This window comes from Hemitrygon akajei, chromosome 3 (genome assembly GCF_048418815.1).
Source record: "Hemitrygon akajei chromosome 3, sHemAka1.3, whole genome shotgun sequence".
Lineage (NCBI taxonomy): Eukaryota > Metazoa > Chordata > Chondrichthyes > Myliobatiformes > Dasyatidae > Hemitrygon > Hemitrygon akajei.
Genome location: NC_133126.1, coordinates 199092908 through 199117864, shown reverse-complemented (window position 1 = coordinate 199117864; position 24957 = coordinate 199092908). Strand labels below are relative to the sequence as shown.

At 44.2% G+C, this 24957-nt stretch overlaps 1 protein-coding gene across 1 annotated transcript in view; it reads left to right on the top strand.

The window, feature by feature from the left end:
* Positions 1–24957, top strand: part of LOC140724669 (uncharacterized) — a 166761-nt gene that overhangs the window by 36275 nt on the left and 105529 nt on the right. Inside the window, exons 48-78 of the mRNA XM_073039094.1 lie at positions 88–649; positions 1800–1999; positions 2109–2489; positions 2603–2889; positions 3293–3573; positions 5195–5332; positions 5410–5666; positions 6976–7060; positions 7263–7331; positions 8340–8584; positions 8673–8956; positions 9102–9379; positions 9508–10106; positions 10461–11022; positions 12172–12371; positions 12481–12861; positions 12975–13261; positions 13665–13945; positions 15571–15708; positions 15786–16042; positions 17352–17436; positions 17639–17707; positions 18716–18960; positions 19049–19332; positions 19478–19755; positions 19884–20482; positions 20837–21398; positions 22548–22747; positions 22857–23237; positions 23351–23637; positions 24041–24321. Of these exons, the coding sequence (XP_072895195.1) occupies positions 88–649; positions 1800–1999; positions 2109–2489; positions 2603–2889; positions 3293–3573; positions 5195–5332; positions 5410–5666; positions 6976–7060; positions 7263–7331; positions 8340–8584; positions 8673–8956; positions 9102–9379; positions 9508–10106; positions 10461–11022; positions 12172–12371; positions 12481–12861; positions 12975–13261; positions 13665–13945; positions 15571–15708; positions 15786–16042; positions 17352–17436; positions 17639–17707; positions 18716–18960; positions 19049–19332; positions 19478–19755; positions 19884–20482; positions 20837–21398; positions 22548–22747; positions 22857–23237; positions 23351–23637; positions 24041–24321 (9043 nt within the window). The remainder of the gene's footprint in view (positions 1–87; positions 650–1799; positions 2000–2108; positions 2490–2602; positions 2890–3292; positions 3574–5194; positions 5333–5409; positions 5667–6975; positions 7061–7262; positions 7332–8339; positions 8585–8672; positions 8957–9101; positions 9380–9507; positions 10107–10460; positions 11023–12171; positions 12372–12480; positions 12862–12974; positions 13262–13664; positions 13946–15570; positions 15709–15785; positions 16043–17351; positions 17437–17638; positions 17708–18715; positions 18961–19048; positions 19333–19477; positions 19756–19883; positions 20483–20836; positions 21399–22547; positions 22748–22856; positions 23238–23350; positions 23638–24040; positions 24322–24957) is intronic.

Below are 24957 nucleotides of genomic sequence, written 5' to 3'. Positions count from 1 at the left end.
AGGAGCACGGTGCAAATGGTTGTTTTGTTTCTCCAGGGCTGCGGCCCCATACAGTCTGTATGATGCAGTATTTCGTCTTGTGCACAGGTTGATGACGTGTGGGAGACCTTACCTGTTGGGCGTGGCGAGGGTGGCCTGAGTGTGAGTAGGAGCGGAAGATACGTGGTCCTGACAACTGATTTTGGCCTGTACGTTTCTTACGACACTGATCATTCAGTGGAAGTGAAGGTGCCCAGTACGTACTTTAATCGGGTTTGTGGTATGTGCGGTAACTACAATGGAAAATGGCAAGATGACTACATGAAAGCTGATGGAACGCAAGCTAAGGATGACAACGAACTGGGAAATAGCTGGAAGGTGCCACCTGACGAGCCAGGTTGCGACCCCGTCGAGCCAGAAGAGTGTAAGCCCGCAGATGAGGAGCGCTACCGAGGTGATGATTTCTGTGGTCTGATCACCAGTCAACAGGGGCCATTTGTAAACTGCCACTCTGTGATCAACACCAATGGTTTATTTGAAAGTTGTGTTGTTGAACTGTGCTTGACCGGTGGAGACCAAGGAGCTCTGTGTAATGCCCTGCAGATCTATTCAGATGCCTGCCAGAGAGCAGGAGTGACCATTGTGCCATGGAGGAACTCCACTTTCTGTGGTACGTATGAGTTGTCTCCTCCAAATGCTGTTGGAGTAATACACTGGATTCCGGTTCATTGAGACACCCGGGACCCGTGCATTTTGGCCCAATTAAGTGACTGCCCCAATCAGCCAAAGGGTCATGGAAATAATTAAAAGTTATTTAAAAAAAGACAAACTGCTGTTTAACCGATCAACAAATTATCTACATCCATGATGAAGATGGCAGAATTTGTCATCAAATCACCGTCAGTTAAAATCGATACTTGTTACCGGATGGAAGTCGGAGGAGAGTTTATTCAGCAAATTATGTATTTAAAAGAAATACAGAGCAAATTGGAAACCATCCAGTACCACTACAGTACACTAAATCAATGTATTAGTTCCCAATAGTTATCGATAGAGGAATCACTCAGTAGACGCTGCCATTTAATGAAGGAGATCAGTGCAGACACCTGTTGAAGATTGTACTGCCTTCATACAATGCTTTTGCCAATTGCATCCTGCAAAACTTCATTTTTATTGTAACGTTTAAGGCGATTGCTGAGACATTCAAGTTGTTTGTAGTTCTTAATTTGTTGAAGTAGTGAGATCATTTCCTTTTCAATCCCAGCCTTTTCTGGCATCTCCAAGCCTGAGTGCCTGAAACCGCAGTGAGCAAGAGAGTTCTGAATTGTCTTGCTGCTTATTTCTCACCAATTATCAGTGACAAAGATCACAAGCACATTCAACTGACACTATTTGAAAACTCTTCGCTGTAAGCACAGTGTAGTGTCCAACGGCCACACATGTCCACGCGGCTGACACAAGTTCATGGGTTCCCAACCTTCTTTATGTCGTGGTCCCTTACCATTTTCCGAGCAGACCGCGTACCACAGGTTGGGACCCCCTGCGCAAGTTATACATTATTTGGCAGCAGTCTACTGGCCCGATGAGGCGACACGGTGTCCCAAACAAATGAAAGGAATGAGGGTTATTTTCTGGATTAGATTTTGTTGCTTAAGAGTTGTCCCAAATAAGCAGCTGCCCTGATTAACTGATGGTCCAATTAACCGGAATCCGATGTACTTAGCAGTGTTCGGAGCTGTACAACATCGTGTCAGAGAATCGCCATTTGTGAAGCTTGAATTGAAGTGTAAAAAGTTTTGTTGCTTCTCTGCTGCTTTCAGGTATCGTGTGTGAAGCCAACAGCCATTATAACGCATGCGCTAGTGCTTGTCCAGCCACTTGCACTGACCGCTTTGCTTCGGGGAACTGTAGTGAGCCTTGTGTGGAGGACTGTGAGTGTAACCATGGCTTTGTCCTGAGTGGAAGCTCGTGCGTGTCTGTGGAGAACTGTGGTTGCACGCACAAGAACAAATACTACGAGGTAAGTTGGAAGTGTTTGTGGTGCACTTTGGTTTCTATGAAAACAAGGTTCTGTTTCCCATCAGAGCACATAGCACTGTTGAAAATAAACCTTGCCGTTTGTGTGTCAGAAAGGTGCAATGTTCTGGGAAGACGGATGTCGAGAAAGGTGCCGCTGCACTGGCAATGACCGAATCGTGTGCGAGCCAGCAACTTGTGGACCGGGAGAAATCTGCAAAGTGCAGGGTGGCAATTTGGGATGTTACGGCGCTGACACTGCCATTTGCCACATCTATGGCGACCCGCACTACACAACATTTGATGGGAAGCTGTACCATTTCCAGGGTGCCTGCAATTACACGGTGACCGAGACTTGTGGAAATACATCTGTCCAATTTTCTGTGACGAGTAGGAATGAGCACCGAGGTAGTCCGAGCTGGACTGCCATTAACTCGGTGAGCGTGCGACTGCAGAACCTCCACGTTGCATTGCGGAAAAATAGGGACGTTTATGTGAGTATTATATACTTGAAAGAGTATAATTTTCAGCATTGACATGATGTTGTCAAGCAACAGTTGGTTTGTTTGTGATTTTCTGGAAGCTAACTCTGTAATGCTTTGTTTAGGTGGATGGAGTGAGGGTGTATCTCCCTGTGACACCCATTGCTTCGGTAAGACTGTCGCTGGTAGGGTCATATGTTGTGCTCCAGACCAACTTTGGTCTTCAGGTGAAGTTTGACGGAGATCATCAACTGGTGGTAGTTGTGGACGAGAGATACAAAGGACAGCTGTGTGGCTTGTGTGGAACCTACACCAATGACCAACTGGATGACTTCTTGAAACCTGATGGAATACTAGCCTTGGATTCAAACCAATTTGGGAACAGTTGGACAGTTACTGACGACGACTGGCCGTGAGTATTGCTGTGTGTGATTTACGTGAAGACAAATACTAAGATGTCTCCACAAGTCCTGAGAAGTGTTACAGCAAGTGGCAATGTTGCTTGAATGTAAGCAATGTTGGGGCAAGGAAGCGATATCAAGGAGATAATTCAAATCAGCTCGAGTGTATTGTTCTTTTGAACGACAAGGGCACACGGGGAGAAATGTAAAGATATTTCCAGTGTTGAGTTCAGGATGTCTTTCAGTCTTTTCAGTTGTGTAATGGAGTCATGTTCTTTCTTGTATATTATGATGGCATGGTGTATTTTTCTCTCAAGCCCTGCCCGTAGCCTTCCAAGCTTCTTTCTGTTTTGGAGAGGACTGAATGGGATAAATTAAATTTGAGAAGAGTGAGAGATTGTTTCTGTTGCACAGGTGTAACCAAACAGCTCCACTTCCACCTCCATGCGAGCCAGCAGCAAGCGAAGAGGCAGAGAGATACTGTAAAATAGTCTTGGCTAACCCTGGTCCATTTGAAGAGTGCCACTGGCATATCCCACCTCAACTCTACTTTGAGAGCTGCGTCTACGATCATTGTGTGACTGGCGGAGACTCTGTTCAGATGTGCAACATGCTGGAGTCTTATGCTTCAGCTTGTGAAGCAGCTGGTGTTGCGCTGGGAGACTGGAGGCAGCAGAGTGGCTGTGCTGAGGAAAGTAAGTCCAAACTCTTAATCTATTCCTCTGTTTTACTTCTGCATGTGGTGAATGGAGAAACCCAGTTAAGAGACAAAAGACATTTTCCATTGAAAGCCCAAGCTTTTTGCTGTCCAATCAGCTCCATGCAAGTTGCTTTGCAGAGAGTTGGGCAAAGGGATTCTAGTAGTTTACATGTTGTCCTCCACTGATGAACGAAGGATTGTTTTTGAGAAAGGTTTTCAAGAGTTAATACTCTTAATGTTTGAAGTTCCTGATGCAAGCTGAGGCTTTTGCCATCAGTGACGTTTCTGGGACTGCATCATGCCACGATGTAATAGACCGGTAAAAGTTGCACACTATCTCCTGAAGGAGCCTTCCGGCTCAGTGTACAGAAACCCGAGTACTTTGCAGCAAGTAGCAAGTCCTTCAAGCTGACAATGGCATCTGAATAAACATCTCTGCTGACTGGCACTGAAGTCTGATTAACAGGGAACGTAATTTGTTCTTCCTTTGCCTGTAGATTTTGAGTGATAGCCTGTCCTCATTAATTGTCTTTTCTTTTCGAATCTTTTTATTAGTATTATATTATTCAAAAATAACACAAGTACATCGAAGTAACAACACTTACAATGCCTCAACGAAAAAAAAGAAATTATCTTAAAGATTGAAAATTTTGTGAATATAAAAAAACCCTACTAAGAGAAAAGTGGGGGAGGAACCATTAGGAGTGCAACCCCGGAGCCATGCGTCATGCAAAAAGCTTCTAAAAATAAACATCAAACCGCCAGCAAGAAAGAAAAATATATCAAAAAATCTTACAATTAGATGATGGAGAAGATCTATCAATGAGCTCAAATGATACTAGCGAGCAAATGAGACCCATCATTTCTCAAAATCAAATAAAGTTTCAAAGGTTCGACTTCTAATTTTCTCCAAACTAAGACATAGCATCAATTGAGAAGAAGCATTGTGACAAAGTAGGAGCTGATATATCCTTCCACTTCAACAAAATTGCCCTCCTAGCTATCAATGTAACAAATGCAGTAACATGTTGGTTAGACACAGAAATACCATGGATATTTTGAGGAATTATTTCAAAAAGCACAGTCAATTTATTAGGTTGCAGGTTAATTCTGAGTGTTTTAGAAATTGTCGAGAAGATGACTTCCAGAACTGTTCCAATATAGAACATGACCAGAACACATGTGTCAATGTAGCTATCTCAGTTTTACATCAATCACAATAACTATCAACATTGGGAAATATTTCAGAGAGTGTCTCCTTGGTCAAATGGTAATGATGTACAATTTTAAATTGAATCAGTGAATGACTAGCACAGATCGAAGAAGAGTTAACCAGCTTCAGAATCCGAGTCCAATCCTCCCATATAAAGGTCAAATTGAGTTCCTTTTCCCAATCCTGTTTAATCTTAAATAAAGGACACTTATCCCATTGTAATAATAAATTATAAATTAAAAGTCTTAATCCTCTGATGGGTAGGTGTGGAAAATTATGGTGCCTCCCGCAAAGTACGGTACCGAGCGACTGTACAGTGTCTCGATTCAATAGTATGGTGTTGAATATTTTCAACAGTTGTTGAGAGTATTCCGATGAATGTCTGTCTTTCTGAACTCGGCAGGTTGTTCACTGGATTGTAACTTTGACAAAGACCTGTGCCATTGGGCTCAATCTGAGAACGATACGTTGGACTGGAAACGCATCAGAGGGTCGACACCATCATATAACACAGGACCGAGCTTTGACCACACCACAGCAGGTAGGTGATGTGAGATTGCTGCGTAGCCACTGTGCACCTGATTTCTATTGGAAGAATAAACCTTCTTGTGTTTGCAGGTGGTTACTACATCTACATTGAAGGCAACGATGGCCAACCAGGAGACCGAGCCCATCTGGTCAGTGCAACATGTATGGAGAGAGGAGCTCAATGCATGCGATTCTGGTACCACATGTATGGAGTAGGTCAGCGCATGGCTTTGAATGTTTACCAGGTTGAAAGCGGAACAGCAGTGCTGAAGTGGTCTGATTCAGGAAATAAGGGAAACCGATGGATTGAAGGACAGGTTGACCTTGACCTGTCTGGAGGTTCTCAGGTAGGCTGCATGGATAATACTCAAGAAGTCACTGAAATGATCTTTCAATTAATACAAGTCCAGGTAAATAAATAATAATGGAGACACCATGTACCCAATGGTGTTTGCGTTGGGTGCAAATGATTGCAAAATTTTAGTGCATTTCCCACACTGTCCAAAGTTGATGAGTTTGCAAATATTCTTAATGCTGCACGCCACTGTTCTCTTTCCTCTCCCCTTGCAATCAACGAGTTTTAGTCCATCAAAATTTGTAGACTTATCAACCAGTAATCCACTTTAGGGAATTCCCGACACAGCTCTTAATTAATTGAAACCTTGCACTTTATTGCCTATACACGAATATCAATGCGTCTTTTTACCCAACCCAAAGATTTGTGCAGAAACACAGAGAACCTACAGCACAATACAGCCTCTCTACCCACAATGCTGTGCCGAACATGTACTTATTTTCGAAAATACCTCCGGTGACCTATCGCCCTCTGTATTTCTCAACTCCATTTACGTATCAGGAATCTCTAAAAGACCCTATTGTAACCAGCTCCACCACTATCGCCGGCTGCCCATTCCACGCACTCACCACTCTAAATGTTAAAAACTTACCCCTAACATCTCCTCTGTACCTACTTCCAAGCACCTAAAAACTGTGCCTTATCGTGTTAGCCATTTCAGCCCTGGGAAAAATCCTCTGCCTATCCACGTGATCAATACTTCTCATCATCTTATACATCTCTATCAGGTCACCTCTCGTCCTCCGTCGCTCCAAGGAGAAAAGGCCCAGTTCACTCAACCTGTTCTTATAATGCGTGCTCCCCAATCCAGGCAACATCCTTGTAAATCTCCTCTGCAACCTTTCTATAGTTTCCACAAGTTAAATCCTGAATGTTATTGTTCTCTCTGTAACAGTACTCATTCAGAACACTTCCTCAATTTTTAACACTGAAATTGGGGATCTCCTGTTGTCCAAATGATTGATCCTTCTTCTCCCAGCGCCTGGCATTTCAGTCTTGCGATAGACTGAAATGTCAATGAAATTATTTTGGATGTATAGAAGTGCTGTTGGTGAAATTGAATTTCCTGTCCTTTGCCTGATATAACCCGCTTAATGCACTCTTTCTGTGCTTTACAATTTTGAAGAGCCGGTAGTTATTTTTCAAATAATTTTTGGATTTATTCTCTCTTGAATGATTTCATCACAGTCTCAGAACTGTTGTGCACCCATGATTTACTGAAGTGAAATGCAAGTTTGGGGCTTCAGTCGTGCTGCTTGACTGGCTGTTTCCTGCTGAAGTTTTGCTGCTTTCTCTGACAGATCCTCCTTGAGGCGGTCCGTGGCCAAGACTACCGGAGTGATGTTGCTGTGGATGACATTTCCTTTCACGTAGGGTGCTGTGGAGGTGGGTCTGTTGTACTCGGCGCTTGCTTTCACTGTAGCACTACTGATAGCGGCATTTATTTAATTGAACAAAATTGCATTGCTCCTGTCATGCTGTGGTTCTCTTTTGGTTTTCCATGCTTTAGTCAACTAGAAATGTGAGATGATGTGATTATGTTATAAAGGTTAATCTGTTCTGCGTCTGTACTATTTTATTCCTGCAGCGGGTTGTGGAACGACAACAACTACGAGCATCTCAACTACAGCCAGTACCACAACGCCCGCCCTTACAGGTATGGGAATGCAATGTGTCTGTGATGTGGAATCTTTGTGGTGCGGTTTATATTGGAGGTTTCCAGAATGGTAGAAATTCCTGGGAGAGAAGGAGGACTCTCAGCCCATCGCAGGCATGCTATGCTAAAGTAGTACCTTGTAATCTTTTGCTTCCTGTAGTTTTCCATCTTAATAATTCTGGTTAAACAAGTTCATCTGCATACATGGTGAGTTGTCAACATTTGGTGGGAATTGTGTCTGCATGGACCACTTTTCTGAGGTCTTCATTTTCTGAGCACTAATGTTCACATTTTGGGTGGAAAAAAAATTCCTTGTCTCCTCTCACTCTACCCTCAATTATCTCAACTCTCCCTCTCCAGAGATGATTATGCCATCTGTTAATTGAGTTGTTAATCTAAACATTATCATCTGCATTGAGTTATCAGTCCCATGCATCTCTTTGGTAAAGAATGCAAACCATCGGTCATAGTCTAATCCTGAGAAGATCCATGCAAATCGCCAGTAGATTTAGAAACATAGAAAATAGGTGCAGGAGTAGGCCATTCGGCCCTTTGAGCCTGCATCACCATTCAGTATGATCATGGCTGATCATCCAACTCAGAACCCTGTACCTGCTTTCTCTCCATACCCCCGATCCCTTTAGCAACAAGGGCTGACTAACCCTCCACATCATCAAGGATACCTTCAAAAGTCTGTACCTCAAAGAGTTGGCATCTATTGATAAGCATCCAGGGCATGCCTCCCCATTACTGCCATTGGGAAAGAGATAGAAGAGATGGAAGATCCACACTCGGATTTGAGGAACAGCTTCTATCGTTCTGCCGTAATATTTCTGAACAGTCCATGTTTGCTACCTCACATTTCCCCTTCTGTTTATTTATTTATTTTCTGCTTCTAACTTGCAGTAATTTGGACTGTGTTGTGCTGTATTCCTTACAGTAAACAGCAAATTTCACGAAGTATGTCAGTAATAACAAGAGTAATTCTGACTGTTTTGCTGTTTTCAGAGTCTTCCTGCATAGTACAAGGAGATCCTCACTATATGACCTTTGATGGCCAAGCTCACGACTTTATGGGAACGTGCACGTACACCTTATCAAAACTGTGCAGTACCGACAGCAGTCTGCCCCCTTTCAAAGTTGAAGCTGCAAATGAGCACAGAGGCGGAAACCCGTACGTGTCTTACGTGAGACAAGTCAACGTTGAGGTTTCCGATCACAGAATCACGCTAGAGAAGGGGCGTGTGGTAAAGGTAAGGGCTGGATGTGCTAAGTGTCTTTGTCAGGTGCATTGCAACGTCTGCAGAAGAATCAATTGATGAATGATTTGGATGTTTGCAGGTTGATGGGGAAGAGGCAGTGCTACCTGTTGCAGTCAGCCCGGGTGTTGTTGTCACTCTGTCTGGGCAGTACGTCGTCATTGCCACTAGTTTTGGATTGCGAGTGAAGTTTAATGGCAGGCATCGAGCTGAGGTGACTCTCCCGAGTCTCTTCAAAGGCAAGGTGTGTGGAATGTGTGGGAACTATAATGAAGACAGAAGGGATGATTTTCTGAATCCAGATGGAATAATGGAACCTGATTCAGTCAGCTTGGGCAACAGCTGGCAGTCTGGAAATGACACAAGGTACAGTGTGACTGGCAGCAAGCTGCTGGCAACTTTTCCATTCGGTTGGAAACTAACTGTCCAGTTTCCAATTTCCATCTTTATGCTCTTTGAGTTTTGATTTAGCTGGAAGTAATTGTGATTTGGGATGTTGCTGTTTCCCCAGGTGTACTCCTGATGTTGGCATCAGACCAAATTGCAGTAAGGATGAAAAGCGTATCATCGAAAGTGAATATTACTGTGGGATAATCAAGGATGCAGACGGTCCTTTCAAAGGGTGCCATTCGAGAGTCGACCCGGAAGCTTATTTTGCTGACTGTGTATACGACCTTTGTGCATTAGGCATGGAGCAGGAGGCTCTGTGCAGCAGTTTGGAGTCATACGGAGATGCATGCCAGTCAGAGGGAGCGAGAGTGGATGCCTGGAGGAATGAGACCTTTTGCCGTAAGTGCTTGAGAGTATAGTGCCAGATCTTTCAATGAGACTCATTGGAGATAGAGAGCAGTGAGAAGTGTTTGATGGAAGGAATGTCAGATGAAAGTAACGTGTAACCTTATGGATTCCGTTCACAGCTGTAAAGTGTGGAGCGAATAGTCATTATGAGCAGTGCGGCTCAGCTTGCCCAGCTACCTGTGTGAGTCCGAGTGCTCCATCGCGCTGCTTGCAACCTTGCGTGGAAGGCTGTGTGTGTGACAGTGGTTACCTTCTCTACAATGACCGATGTGTGCCAGAGGATAAGTGTGGTTGCTGGTATGAAGGAAAGCACTACCCAGTGGGCTCTGAACTCTGGACCGATGATACCTGCTCAAGAAAATGTAGATGTCCTTCTGCAGGCAGTAAAATGGTGTGCAGGGATTCAACGTGTTCTACAGGTTCATACTGTGGAGTTGTAAACGGCGTCCCCGGTTGCTACCCATACACGTACGGTATCTGCAGAGTGCATAATGATCCGCATTACAACACCTTTGACAAAGCCACCCTCCACTTTATGGGCAGCTGTACGTACACAATAGCCAAGTCGTGTGGAAATTCCTCCTCCCTTCCGTACTTCAACATTGAAACAAAGAATGAAAATCGTGGCTACGCAGGAGTATCTTACGTTCAGAAAGTTCATGTAACTGTGCACGGCCACAGTGTTTGGATCGTGAAGCGGGAACGTCAGCGGGTGTTGGTAAGTCTCTTACTGTAAGTCTAATTCTGCTAAAGTACAGCTCTCTCTACTAAAAATCATTTGACATGGAAACACTTGATCGGTAAAGCACTTTGCTTGTAACTGGAGATGCGAGTAAGTGAGAAGGGATGCGCAGTGCGACGGAAGTGAGTCTGATTAAAGCGGCATTGAGAGCTTTTTATCCTCAGCTGAAGGGGCGTTCTGAACGCACGTGAGTGTGTACGGATGTGATGGCTAAGATCATTAGACATGCCTGAAGGGCTTGAGAGGAGCACGGTGCAAATGGTTGTTTTGTTTCTCCAGGGCTGCGGCCCCATACAGTCTGTATGATGCAGTATTTCGTCTTGTGCACAGGTTGATGACGTGTGGGAGACCTTACCTGTTGGGCGTGGCGAGGGTGGCCTGAGTGTGAGTAGGAGCGGAAGATACGTGGTCCTGACAACTGATTTTGGCCTGTACGTTTCTTACGACACTGATCATTCAGTGGAAGTGAAGGTGCCCAGTACGTACTTTAATCGGGTTTGTGGTATGTGCGGTAACTACAATGGAAAATGGCAAGATGACTACATGAAAGCTGATGGAACGCAAGCTAAGGATGACAACGAACTGGGAAATAGCTGGAAGGTGCCACCTGACGAGCCAGGTTGCGACCCCGTCGAGCCAGAAGAGTGTAAGCCCGCAGATGAGGAGCGCTACCGAGGTGATGATTTCTGTGGTCTGATCACCAGTCAACAGGGGCCATTTGTAAACTGCCACTCTGTGATCAACACCAATGGTTTCTTTGAAAGTTGTGTTGTTGAACTGTGCTTGACCGGTGGAGACCAAGGAGCTCTGTGTAATGCCCTGCAGATCTATTCAGATGCCTGCCAGAGAGCAGGAGTGACCATTGTGCCATGGAGGAACTCCACTTTCTGTGGTACGTATGAGTTGTCTCCTCCAAATGCTGTTGGAGTAATACACTGGATTCCGGTTCATTGAGACACCCGGGACCCGTGCATTTTGGCCCAATTAAGTGACTGCCCCAATCAGCCAAAGGGTCATGGAAATAATTAAAAGTTATTTAAAAAAAGACAAACTGCTGTTTAACCGATCAACAAATTATCTACATCCATGATGAAGATGGCAGAATTTGTCATCAAATCACCGTCAGTTAAAATCGATACTTGTTACCGGATGGAAGTCGGAGGAGAGTTTATTCAGCAAATTATGTATTTAAAAGAAATACAGAGCAAATTGGAAACCATCCAGTACCACTACAGTACACTAAATCAATGTATTAGTTCCCAATAGTTATCGATAGAGGAATCACTCAGTAGACGCTGCCATTTAATGAAGGAGATCAGTGCAGACACCTGTTGAAGATTGTACTGCCTTCATACAATGCTTTTGCCAATTGCATCCTGCAAAACTTCATTTTTATTGTAACGTTTAAGGCGATTGCTGAGACATTCAAGTTGTTTGTAGTTCTTAATTTGTTGAAGTAGTGAGATCATTTCCTTTTCAATCCCAGCCTTTTCTGGCATCTCCAAGCCTGAGTGCCTGAAACCGCAGTGAGCAAGAGAGTTCTGAATTGTCTTGCTGCTTATTTCTCACCAATTATCAGTGACAAAGATCACAAGCACATTCAACTGACACTATTTGAAAACTCTTCGCTGTAAGCACAGTGTAGTGTCCAACGGCCACACATGTCCACGCGGCTGACACAAGTTCATGGGTTCCCAACCTTCTTTATGTCGTGGTCCCTTACCATTTTCCGAGCAGACCGCGTACCACAGGTTGGGACCCCCTGCGCAAGTTATACATTATTTGGCAGCAGTCTACTGGCCGATGAGGCGACACGGTGTCCCAAACAAATGAAAGGAATGAGGGTTATTTTCTGGATTAGATTTTGTTGCTTAAGAGTTGTCCCAAATAAGCAGCTGCCCTGATTAACTGATGGTCCAATTAACCGGAATCCGATGTACTTAGCAGTGTTCGGAGCTGTACAACATCGTGTCAGAGAATCGCCATTTGTGAAGCTTGAATTGAAGTGTAAAAAGTTTTGTTGCTTCTCTGCTGCTTTCAGGTATCGTGTGTGAAGCCAACAGCCATTATAACGCATGCGCTAGTGCTTGTCCAGCCACTTGCACTGACCGCTTTGCTTCGGGGAACTGTAGTGAGCCTTGTGTGGAGGACTGTGAGTGTAACCATGGCTTTGTCCTGAGTGGAAGCTCGTGCGTGTCTGTGGAGAACTGTGGTTGCACGCACAAGAACAAATACTACGAGGTAAGTTGGAAGTGTTTGTGGTGCACTTTGGTTTCTATGAAAACAAGGTTCTGTTTCCCATCAGAGCACATAGCACTGTTGAAAATAAACCTTGCCGTTTGTGTGTCAGAAAGGTGCGATGTTCTGGGAAGACGGATGTCGAGAAAGGTGCCGCTGCACTGGCAATGACCGAATCGTGTGCGAGCCAGCAACTTGTGGACCGGGAGAAATCTGCAAAGTGCAGGGTGGCAATTTGGGATGTTACGGCGCTGACACTGCCATTTGCCACATCTATGGCGACCCGCACTACACAACATTTGATGGGAAGCTGTACCATTTCCAGGGTGCCTGCAATTACACGGTGACCGAGACTTGTGGAAATACATCTGTCCAATTTTCTGTGACGAGTAGGAATGAGCACCGAGGAAGTCCGAGCTGGACTGCCATTAACTCGGTGAGCGTGCGACTGCAGAACCTCCACATTGCATTGCGGAAAAATAGGGACGTTTATGTGAGTATTATATACTTGAAAGAGTATAATTTTCAGCATTGACATGATGTTGTCAAGCAACAGTTGGTTTGTTTGTGATTTTCTGGAAGCTAACTCTGTAATGCTTTGTTTAGGTGGATGGAGTGAGGGTGTATCTCCCTGTGACACCCATTGCTTCGGTAAGACTGTCGCTGGTAGGGTCATATGTTGTGCTCCAGACCAACTTTGGTCTTCAGGTGAAGTTTGACGGAGATCATCAACTGGTGGTAGTTGTGGACGAGAGATACAAAGGACAGCTGTGTGGCTTGTGTGGAACCTACACCAATGACCAACTGGATGACTTCTTGAAACCTGATGGAATACTAGCCTTGGATTCAAACCAATTTGGGAACAGTTGGACAGTTACTGACGACGACTGGCCGTGAGTATTGCTGTGTGTGATTTACGTGAAGACAAATACTAAGATGTCTCCACAAGTCCTGAGAAGTGTTACAGCAAGTGGCAATGTTGCTTGAATGTAAGCAATGTTGGGGCAAGGAAGCGATATCAAGGAGATAATTCAAATCAGCTCGAGTGTATTGTTCTTTTGAACGACAAGGGCACACGGGGAGAAATGTAAAGATATTTCCAGTGTTGAGTTCAGGATGTCTTTCAGTCTTTTCAGTTGTGTAATGGAGTCATGTTCTTTCTTGTATATTATGATGGCATGGTGTATTTTTCTCTCAAGCCCTGCCCGTAGCCTTCCAAGCTTCTTTCTGTTTTGGAGAGGACTGAATGGGATAAATTAAATTTGAGAAGAGTGAGAGATTGTTTCTGTTGCACAGGTGTAACCAAACAGCTCCACTTCCACCTCCATGCGAGCCAGCAGCAAGCGAAGAGGCAGAGAGATACTGTAAAATAGTCTTGGCTAACCCTGGTCCATTTGAAGAGTGCCACTGGCATATCCCACCTCAACTCTACTTTGAGAGCTGCGTCTACGATCATTGTGTGACTGGCGGAGACTCTGTTCAGATGTGCAACATGCTGGAGTCTTATGCTTCAGCTTGTGAAGCAGCTGGTGTTGCGCTGGGAGACTGGAGGCAGCAGAGTGGCTGCGCTGAGGAAAGTAAGTCCAAACTCTTAATCTATTCCTCTGTTTTACTTCTGCATGTGGTGAATGGAGAAACCCAGTTAAGAGACAAAAGACATTTTCCATTGAAAGCCCAAGCTTTTTGCTGTCCAATCAGCTCCATGCAAGTTGCTTTGCAGAGAGTTGGGCAAAGGGATTCTAGTAGTTTACATGTTGTCCTCCACTGATGAACGAAGGATTGTTTTTGAGAAAGGTTTTCAAGAGTTAATACTCTTAACGTTTGAAGTTCCTGATGCAAGCTGAGGCTTTTGCCATCAGTGACGTTTCTGGGACTGCATCATGCCACGATGTAATAGACCGGTAAAAGTTGCACACTATCTCCTGAAGGAGCCTTCCGGCTCAGTGTACAGAAACCCGAGTACTTTGCAGCAAGTAGCAAGTCCTTCAAGCTGACAATGGCATCTGAATAAACATCTCTGCTGACTGGCACTGAAGTCTGATTAACAGGGAACGTAATTTGTTCTTCCTTTCCCTGTAGATTTTGAGTGATAGCCTGTCCTCATTAATTGTCTTTTCTTTTCGAATCTTTTTATTAGTATTATATTATTCAAAAATAACACAAGTACATCGAAGTAACAACACTTACAATGCCTCAACGAAAAAAAAGAAATTATCTTAAAGATTGAAAATTTTGTGAATATAAAAAAACCCTACTAAGAGAAAAGTGGGGGGGGGGGGGACCATTAGGAGTGCAACCCCGGAGCCATGCGTCATGCAAAAAGCTTCTAAAAATAAACATCAAACCGCCAGCAAGAAAGAAAAATATATCAAAAAGTCTTACAATTAGATGATGGAGAAGATCTATCAATGAGCTCAAATGATACTAGCGAGCAAATGAGACCCATCATTTCTCAAAATCAAATAAAGTTTCAAAGGTTCGACTTCTAATTTTCTCCAAACTAAGACATAGCATCAATTGAGAAGAAGCATTGTGACAAAGTAGGAGCTGATATATCCTTCCACTTCAACAAAATTGCCCTCCTAGCTATCAATGTAACAAATGCAGTAACATGTTGGTTAGACACAGAAATACCATGGATATTTTGAGGAATTATTTCAAAAAGCACAGTCAATTTATTAGGTTGCAGGTTAATTCTGAGTGTTTTAGAAATTGTCGAGAAGATGACTTCCAGAACTGTTCCAATATAGAACATGACCAGAACACATGTGTCAATGTAGCTATCTCAGTTTTACATCAATCACAATAACTATCAACATTGGGAAATATTTCAGAGAGTGTCTCCTTGGTCAAATGGTAATGATGTACAATTTTAAATTGAATCAGTGAATGACTAGCACAGATCGAAGAAGAGTTAACCAGCTTCAGAATCCGAGTCCAATCCTCCCATATAAAGGTCAAATTGAGTTCCTTTTCCCAATCCTGTTTAATCTTAAATAAAGGACACTTATCCCATTGTAATAATACATTATAAATTAAAAGTCTTAATCCTCTGATGGGTAGGTGTGGAAAATTATGGTGCCTCCCGCAAAGTACGGTACCGAGCGACTGTACAGTGTCTCGATTCAATAGTATGGTGTTGAATATTTTCAGCAGTTGTTGAGAGTATTCCGATGAATGTCTGTCTTTCTGAACTCGGCAGGTTGTTCACTGGATTGTAACTTTGACAAAGACCTGTGCCATTGGGCTCAATCTGAGAACGATACGTTGGACTGGAAACGCATCAGAGGGTCGACACCATCATATAACACAGGACCGAGCTTTGACCACACCACAGCAGGTAGGTGATGTGAGATTGCTGCGTAGCCACTGTGCACCTGATTTCTATTGGAAGAATAAACCTTCTTGTGTTTGCAGGTGGTTACTACATCTACATTGAAGGCAACGATGGCCAACCAGGAGACCGAGCCCATCTGGTCAGTGCAACATGTATGGAGAGAGGAGCTCAATGCATGCGATTCTGGTACCACATGTATGGAGTAGGTCAGCGCATGGCTTTGAATGTTTACCAGGTTGAAAGCGGAACAGCAGTGCTGAAGTGGTCTGATTCAGGAAATAAGGGAAACCGATGGATTGAAGGACAAGTTGACCTTGACCTGTCTGGAGGTTCTCAGGTAGGCTGCATGGATAATACTCAAGAAGTCACTGAAATGATCTTTCAATTAATACAAGTCCAGGTAAATAAATAATAATGGAGACACCATGTACCCAATGGTGTTTGCGTTGGGTGCAAATGATTGCAAAATTTTAGTGCATTTCCCACACTGTCCAAAGTTGATGAGTTTGCAAATATTCTTAATGCTGCACGCCACTGTTCTCTTTCCTCTCCCCTTGCAATCAACGAGTTTTAGTCCATCAAAATTTGTAGACTTATCAACCAGTAATCCACTTTAGGGAATTCCCGACACAGCTCTTAATTAATTGAAACCTTGCACTTTATTGCCTATACACGAATATCAATGCGTCTTTTTACCCAACCCAAAGATTTGTGCAGAAACACAGAGAACCTACAACACAATACAGCCTCTCTACCCACAATGCTGTGCCGAACATGTACTTATTTTCAAAAATACCTCCGGTGACCTATCGCCCTCTATATTTCTCAACTCCATTTACGTATCAGGAGTCTCTAAAAGACCCTATTGTATCCAGCTCCACCACCATCGCCGGCTGCCCATTCCACGCACTCACCACTCTAAATGTTAAAAACTTACCCCTAACATCTCCTCTGTACCTACTTCCAAGCACCTAAAAACTGTGCCTTATCGTGTTAGCCATTTCAGCCCTGGGAAAAATCCTCTGCCTATCCACGTGATCAATACTTCTCATCATCTTATACACCTCTATCAGGTCACCTCTCGTCCTCCGTCGCTCCAAGGAGAAAAGGCCCAGTTCACTCAACCTGTTCTTATAATGCGTGCTCCCCAATCCAGGCAACATCCTTGTAAATCTCCTCTGCACCCTTTCTATAGTTTCCACAAGTTAAATCCTGAATGTTATTGTTCTCTCTGTAACAGTACTCATTCAGAACACTTCCTCAATTTTTAACACTGAAATTGGGGATCTCCTGTTGTCCAAATGATTGATCCTTCTTCTCCCAGCGCCTGGCATTTCAGTCTTGCGATAGACTGAAATGTCAATGAAATTATTTTGGATGTATAGAAGTGCTGTTGGTGAAATTGAATTTCCTGTCCTTTGCCTGATATAACCCGCTTAATGCACTCTTGCTGTGCTTTACAATTTTGAAGAGCCGGTAGTTATTTTTCAAATAATTTTTGGATTTATTCTCTCTTGAATGATTTCATCACAGTCTCAGAACTGTTGTGCACCCATGATTTACTGAAGTGAAATGCAAGTTTGGGGCTTCAGTCGTGCTGCTTGACTGGCTGTTTCCTGCTGAAGTTTTGCTGCTTTCTCTGACAGATCCTCCTTGAGGCGGTCCGTGGCCAAGACTACCGGAGTGATGTTGCTGTGGATGACATTTCCTTTCACGCAGGGTGCTGTGGAGGTGGGTCTGTTGTACTCGGCGCTTGCTTTCACTGTAGCACTACTGATAGCGGCATTTATTTAATTGAACAAAATTGCATTGCTCCTGTCATGCTGTGGTTCTCTTTTGGTTTTCCATGCTTTAGTCAACTAGAAATGTGAGATGATGTGATTATGTTATAAAGGTTAATCTGTTCTGCGTCTGTACTATTTTATTCCTGCAGCGGGTTGTGGAACGACAACAACTACGAGCATCTCAACTACAGCCAGTACCACAACGCCCGCCCTTACAGGTATGGGAATGCAATGTGTATGTGATGTGGAATCTTTGTGGTGCGGTTTATATTTAAGGTTTCCAGAATGGTAGAAATTCCTGGGAGAGAAGGAGGACTCTCAGCCCATCGCAGGCATGCTATGCTAAAGTAGTACCTTGTAATCTTTTGCTTCCTGTAGTTTTCCATCTTAATAATTCTGGTTAAACAAGTTCATCTGCATACTTGGTGAGTTGTCAACATTTGGTGGGAATTGTGTCTGCATGGACCACTTTTCTGAGGTCTTCATTTTCTGAGCACTAATGTTCACATTTTGGGTGGAAAAAAAATTCCTTGTCTCCTCTCACTCTACCCTCAATTATCTCAACTCTCCCTCTCCAGAGATGATTATGCCATCTGTTAATTGAGTTGTTAATCTAAACATTATCATCTGCATTGAGTTATCAGTCCCATGCATCTCTTTGGTAAAGAATGCAAACCATCGGTCATAGTCTAATCCTGAGAAGATCCATGCAAATCGCCAGTAGATTTAGAAACATAGAAAATAGGTGCAGGAGTAGGCCATTCGGCCCTTTGAGCCTGCATCACCATTCAGTATGATCATGGCTGATCATCCAACTCAGAACCCTGTACCTGCTTTCTCTCCATACCCCCGATCCCTTTAGCAACAAGGGCTGACTAACCCTCCACATCATCAAGGATACCTTCAAAAGTCTGTACCTCAAAGAGTTGGCATCTATTGATAAGCATCCAGGGCATGCCTCCCCATTACTGCCATTGGGAAAGAGATAGAAGAGATGGAAGATCCACACTCGGATTTGAGGAACAGCTTCTATCGTTCTGCCGTAATATTTCTGAACAGTCCATGTTTGCTACCTCACATTTCCCCTTCTGTTTATTTATTTATTTTCTGCTTCTAACTTGCAGTAATTTGGACTGTGTTGTGCTGTATTCCTTACAGTAAACAGCAAATTTCACGAAGTATGTCAGTAATAACAAGAGTAATTCTGACTGTTTTGCTGTTTTCAGAGTCTTCCTGCATAGTACAAGGAGATCCTCACTATATGACCTTTGATGGCCAAGCTCACGACTTTATGGGAACGTGCACGTACACCTTATCAAAACTGTGCAGTACCGACAGCAGTCTGCCCCCTTTCAAAGTTGAAGCTGCAAATGAGCACAGAGGCGGAAACCCGTACGTGTCTTACGTGAGACAAGTCAACGTTGAGGTTTCCGATCACAGAATCACGCTAGAGAAGGGGCGTGTGGTAAAGGTAAGGGCTGGATGTGCTAAGTGTCTTTGTCAGGTGCATTGCAACGTCTGCAGAAGAATCAATTGATGAATGATTTGGATGTTTGCAGGTTGATGGGGAAGAGGCAGTGCTACCTGTTGCAGTCAGCCCGGGTGTTGTTGTCACTCTGTCTGGGCAGTACGTCGTCATTGCCACTAGTTTTGGATTGCGAGTGAAGTTTAATGGCAGGCATCGAGCTGAGGTGACTCTCCCGAGTCTCTTCAAAGGCAAGGTGTGTGGAATGTGTGGGAACTATAATGAAGACAGAAGGGATGATTTTCTGAATCCAGATGGAATAATGGAACCTGATTCAGTCAGCTTGGGCAACAGCTGGCAGTCTGGAAATGACACAAGGTACAGTGTGACTGGCAGCAAGCTGCTGGCAACTTTTCCATTCGGTTGGAAACTAACTGTCCAGTTTCCAATTTCCATCTTTATGCTCTTTGAGTTTTGATTTAGCTGGAAGTAATTGTGATTTGGGATGTTGCTGTTTCCCCAGGTGTACTCCTGATGTTGGCATCAGACCAAATTGCAGTAAGGATGAAAAGCGTATCATCGAAAGTGAATATTACTGTGGGATAATCAAGGATGCAGACGGTCCTTTCAAAGGGTGCTATTCGAGAGTCGACCCGGAAGCTTATTTTGCTGACTGTGTATACGACCTTTGTGCATTAGGCATGGAGCAGGAGGCTCTGTGCAGCAGTTTGGAGTCATACGGAGATGCATGCCAGTCAGAGGGAGCGAGAGTGGATGCCTGGAGGAATGAGACCTTTTGCCGTAAGTGCTTGAGAGTATAGTGCCAGATCTTTCAATGAGACTCATTGGAGATAGAGAGCAGTGAGAAGTGTTTGATGGAAGGAATGTCAGATGAAAGTAACGTGTAACCTTATGGATTCCGTTCACAGCTGTAAAGTGTGGAGCGAATAGTCATTATGAGCAGTGCGGCTCAGCTTGCCCAGCTACCTGTGTGAGTCCGAGTGCTCCATCGCGCTGCTTGCAACCTTGCGTGGAAGGCTGTGTGTGTGACAGTGGTTACCTTCTCTACAATGACCGATGTGTGCCAGAGGATAAGTGTGGTTGCTGGTATGAAGGAAAGCACTACCCAGTGGGCTCTGAACTCTGGACCGATGATACCTGCTCAAGAAAATGTAGATGTCCTTCTGCAGGCAGTAAAATGGTGTGCAGGGATTCAACGTGTTCTACAGGTTCATACTGTGGAGTTGTAAACGGCGTCCCCGGTTGCTACCCATACACGTACGGTATCTGCAGAGTGCATAATGATCCGCATTACAACACCTTTGACAAAGCCACCCTCCACTTTATGGGCAGCTGTACGTACACAATAGCCAAGTCGTGTGGAAATTCCTCCTCCCTTCCGTACTTCAACATTGAAACAAAGAATGAAAATCGTGGCTACGCAGGAGTATCTTACGTTCAGAAAGTTCATGTAACTGTGCACGGCCACAGTGTTTGGATCGTGAAGCGGGAACGTCAGCGGGTGTTGGTAAGTCTCTTACTGTAAGTCTAATTCTGCTAAAGTACAGCTCTCTCTACTAAAAATCATTTGACATGGAAACACTTGATCGGTAAAGCACTTTGCTTGTAACTGGAGATGCGAGTAAGTGAGAAGGGATGCGCAGTGCGACGGAAGTGAGTCTGATTAAAGCGGCATTGAGAGCTTTTTATCCTCAGCTGAAGGGGCGTTCTGAACGCACGTGAGTGTGTACGGATGTGATGGCTAAGATCATTAGACATGCCTGAAGGGCTTGAGAGGAGCACGGTGCAAATGGTTGTTTTGTTTCTCCAGGGCTGCGGCCCCATACAGTCTGTATGATGCAGTATTTCGTCTTGTGCACAGGTTGATGACGTGTGGGAGACCTTACCTGTTGGGCGTGGCGAGGGTGGCCTGAGTGTGAGTAGGAGCGGAAGATACGTGGTCCTGACAACTGATTTTGGCCTGTACGTTTCTTACGACACTGATCATTCAGTGGAAGTGAAGGTGCCCAGTACGTACTTTAATCGGGTTTGTGGTATGTGCGGTAACTACAATGGAAAATGGCAAGATGACTACATGAAAGCTGATGGAACGCAAGCTAAGGATGACAACGAACTGGGAAATAGCTGGAAGGTGCCACCTGACGAGCCAGGTTGCGACCCCGTCGAGCCAGAAGAGTGTAAGCCCGCAGATGAGGAGCGCTACCGAGGTGATGATTTCTGTGGTCTGATCACCAGTCAACAGGGGCCATTTGTAAACTGCCACTCTGTGATCAACACCAATGGTTTCTTTGAAAGTTGTGTTGTTGAACTGTGCTTGACCGGTGGAGACCAAGGAGCTCTGTGTAATGCCCTGCAGATCTATTCAGATGCCTGCCAGAGAGCAGGAGTGACCATTGTGCCATGGAGGAACTCCACTTTCTGTGGTACGTATGAGTTGTCTCCTCCAAATGCTGTTGGAGTAATACACTGGATTCCGGTTCATTGAGACACCCGGGACCCGTGCATTTTGGCCCAATTAAGTGACTGCCCCAATCAGCCAAAGGGTCATGGAAATAATTAAAAGTTATTTAAAAAAAGACCAACTGCTGTTTAACCGATCAACAAATTATCTACATCCATGATGAAGATGGCAGAATTTGTCATCAAATCACCGTCAGTTAAAATCGATACTTGTTACCGGATGGAAGTCGGAGGAGAGTTTATTCAGCAAATTATGTATTTAAAAGAAATACAGAGCAAATTGGAAACCATCCAGTACCACTACAGTACACTAAATCAATGTATTAGTTCCCAATAGTTATCGATAGAGGAATCACTCAGTAGACGCTGCCATTTAATGAAGGAGATCAGTGCAGACACCTGTTGAAGATTGTACTGCCTTCATACAATGCTTTTGCCAATTGCATCCTGCAAAACTTCATTTTTATTGTAACGTTTAAGGCGATTGCTGAGACATTCAAGTTGTTTGTAGTTCTTAATTTGTTGAAGTAGTGAGATCATTTCCTTTTCAATCCCAGCCTTTTCTGGCATCTCCAAGCCTGAGTGCCTGAAACCGCAGTGAGCAAGAGAGTTCTGAATTGTCTTGCTGCTTATTTCTCACCAATTATCAGTGACAAAGATCACAAGCACATTCAACTGACACTATTTGAAAACTCTTCGCTGTAAGCACAGTGTAGTGTCCAACGGCCACACATGTCCACGCGGCTGACACAAGTTCATGGGTTCCCAACCTTCTTTATGTCGTGGTCCCTTACCATTTTCCGAGCAGACCGCGTACCACAGGTTGGGACCCCCTGCGCAAGTTATACATTATTTGGCAGCAGTCTACTGGCCGATGAGGCGACACGGTGTCCCAAACAAATGAAAGGAATGAGGGTTATTTTCTGGATTAGATTTTGTTGCTTAAGAGTTGTCCCAAATAAGCAGCTGCCCTGATTAACTGATGGTCCAATTAACCGGAATCCGATGTACTTAGCAGTGTTCGGAGCTGTACAACATCGTGTCAGAGAATCGCCATTTGTGAAGCTTGAATTGAAGTGTAAAAAGTTTTGTTGCTTCTCTGCTGCTTTCAGGTATCGTGTGTGAAGCCAACAGCCATTATAACGCATGCGCTAGTGCTTGTCCAGCCACTTGCACTGACCGCTTTGCTTCGGGGAACTGTAGTGAGCCTTGTGTGGAGGACTGTGAGTGTAACCATGGCTTTGTCCTGAGTGGAAGCTCGTGCGTGTCTGTGGAGAACTGTGGTTGCACGCACAAGAACAAATACTACGAGGTAAGTTGGAAGTGTTTGTGGTGCACTTTGGTTTCTATGAAAACAAGGTTCTGTTTCCCATCAGAGCACATAGCACTGTTGAAAATAAACCTTGCCGTTTGTGTGTCAGAAAGGTGCGATGTTCTGGGAAGACGGATGTCGAGAAAGGTGCCGCTGCACTGGCAATGACCGAATCGTGTGCGAGCCAGCAACTTGTGGACCGGGAGAAATCTGCAAAGTGCAGGGTGGCAATTTGGGATGTTACGGCGCTGACACTGCCATTTGCCACATCTATGGCGACCCGCACTACACAACATTTGATGGGAAGCTGTACCATTTCCAGGGTGCCTGCAATTACACGGTGACCGAGACTTGTGGAAATACATCTGTCCAATTTTCTGTGACGAGTAGGAATGAGCACCGAGGTAGTCCGAGCTGGACTGCCATTAACTCGGTGAGCGTGCGACTGCAGAACCTCCACATTGCATTGCGGAAAAATAGGGACGTTTATGTGAGTATTATATACTTGAAAGAGTATAATTTTCAGCATTGACATGATGTTGTCAAGCAACAGTTGGTTTGTTTGTGATTTTCTGGAAGCTAACTCTGTAATGCTTTGTTTAGGTGGATGGAGTGAGGGTGTATCTCCCTGTGACACCCATTGCTTCGGTAAGACTGTCGCTGGTAGGGTCATATGTTGTGCTCCAGACCAACTTTGGTCTTCAGGTGAAGTTTGACGGAGATCATCAACTGGTGGTAGTTGTGGACGAGAGATACAAAGGACAGCTGTGTGGCTTGTGTGGAACCTACACCAATGACCAACTGGATGACTTCTTGAAACCTGATGGAATACTAGCCTTGGATTCAAACCAATTTGGGAACAGTTGGACAGTTACTGACGACGACTGGCCGTGAGTATTGCTGTGTGTGATTTACGTGAAGACAAATACTAAGATGTCTCCACAAGTCCTGAGAAGTGTTACAGCAAGTGGCAATGTTGCTTGAATGTAAGCAATGTTGGGGCAAGGAAGCGATATCAAGGAGATAATTCAAATCAGCTCGAGTGTATTGTTCTTTTGAACGACAAGGGCACACGGGGAGAAATGTAAAGATATTTCCAGTGTTGAGTTCAGGATGTCTTTCAGTCTTTTCAGTTGTGTAATGGAGTCATGTTCTTTCTTGTATATTATGATGGCATGGTGTATTTTTCTCTCAAGCCCTGCCCGTAGCCTTCCAAGCTTCTTTCTGTTTTGGAGAGGACTGAATGGGATAAATTAAATTTGAGAAGAGTGAGAGATTGTTTCTGTTGCACAGGTGTAACCAAACAGCTCCACTTCCACCTCCATGCGAGCCAGCAGCAAGCGAAGAGGCAGAGAGATACTGTAAAATAGTCTTGGCTAACCCTGGTCCATTTGAAGAGTGCCACTGGCATATCCCACCTCAACTCTACTTTGAGAGCTGCGTCTACGATCATTGTGTGACTGGCGGAGACTCTGTTCAGATGTGCAACATGCTGGAGTCTTATGCTTCAGCTTGTGAAGCAGCTGGTGTTGCGCTGGGAGACTGGAGGCAGCAGAGTGGCTGTGCTGAGGAAAGTAAGTCCAAACTCTTAATCTATTCCTCTGTTTTACTTCTGCATGTGGTGAATGGAGAAACCCAGTTAAGAGACAAAAGACATTTTCCATTGAAAGCCCAAGCTTTTTGCTGTCCAATCAGCTCCATGCAAGTTGCTTTGCAGAGAGTTGGGCAAAGGGATTCTAGTAGTTTACATGTTGTCCTCCACTGATGAACGAAGGATTGTTTTTGAGAAAGGTTTTCAAGAGTTAATACTCTTAACGTTTGAAGTTCCTGATGCAAGCTGAGGCTTTTGCCATCAGTGACGTTTCTGGAACTGCATCATGCCACGATGTAATAGACCGGTAAAAGTTGCACACTATCTCCTGAAGGAGCCTTCCGGCTCAGTGTACAGAAACCCGAGTACTTTGCAGCAAGTAGCAAGTCCTTCAAGCTGACAATGGCATCTGAATAAACATCTCTGCTGACTGGCACTGAAGTCTGATTAACAGGGAATGTAATTTGTTCTTCCTTTCTTTTTTTTAAAATTTTTTTATTAGATTTTCAAAACATTTTACAAAATTAACAACCCCAAATCCCAATGAGGAGCATTAATACAGAGCAAGGTTAAGCATACAATAACAATATGCTACAGAGGAAGAGAATTTAACAAAAAA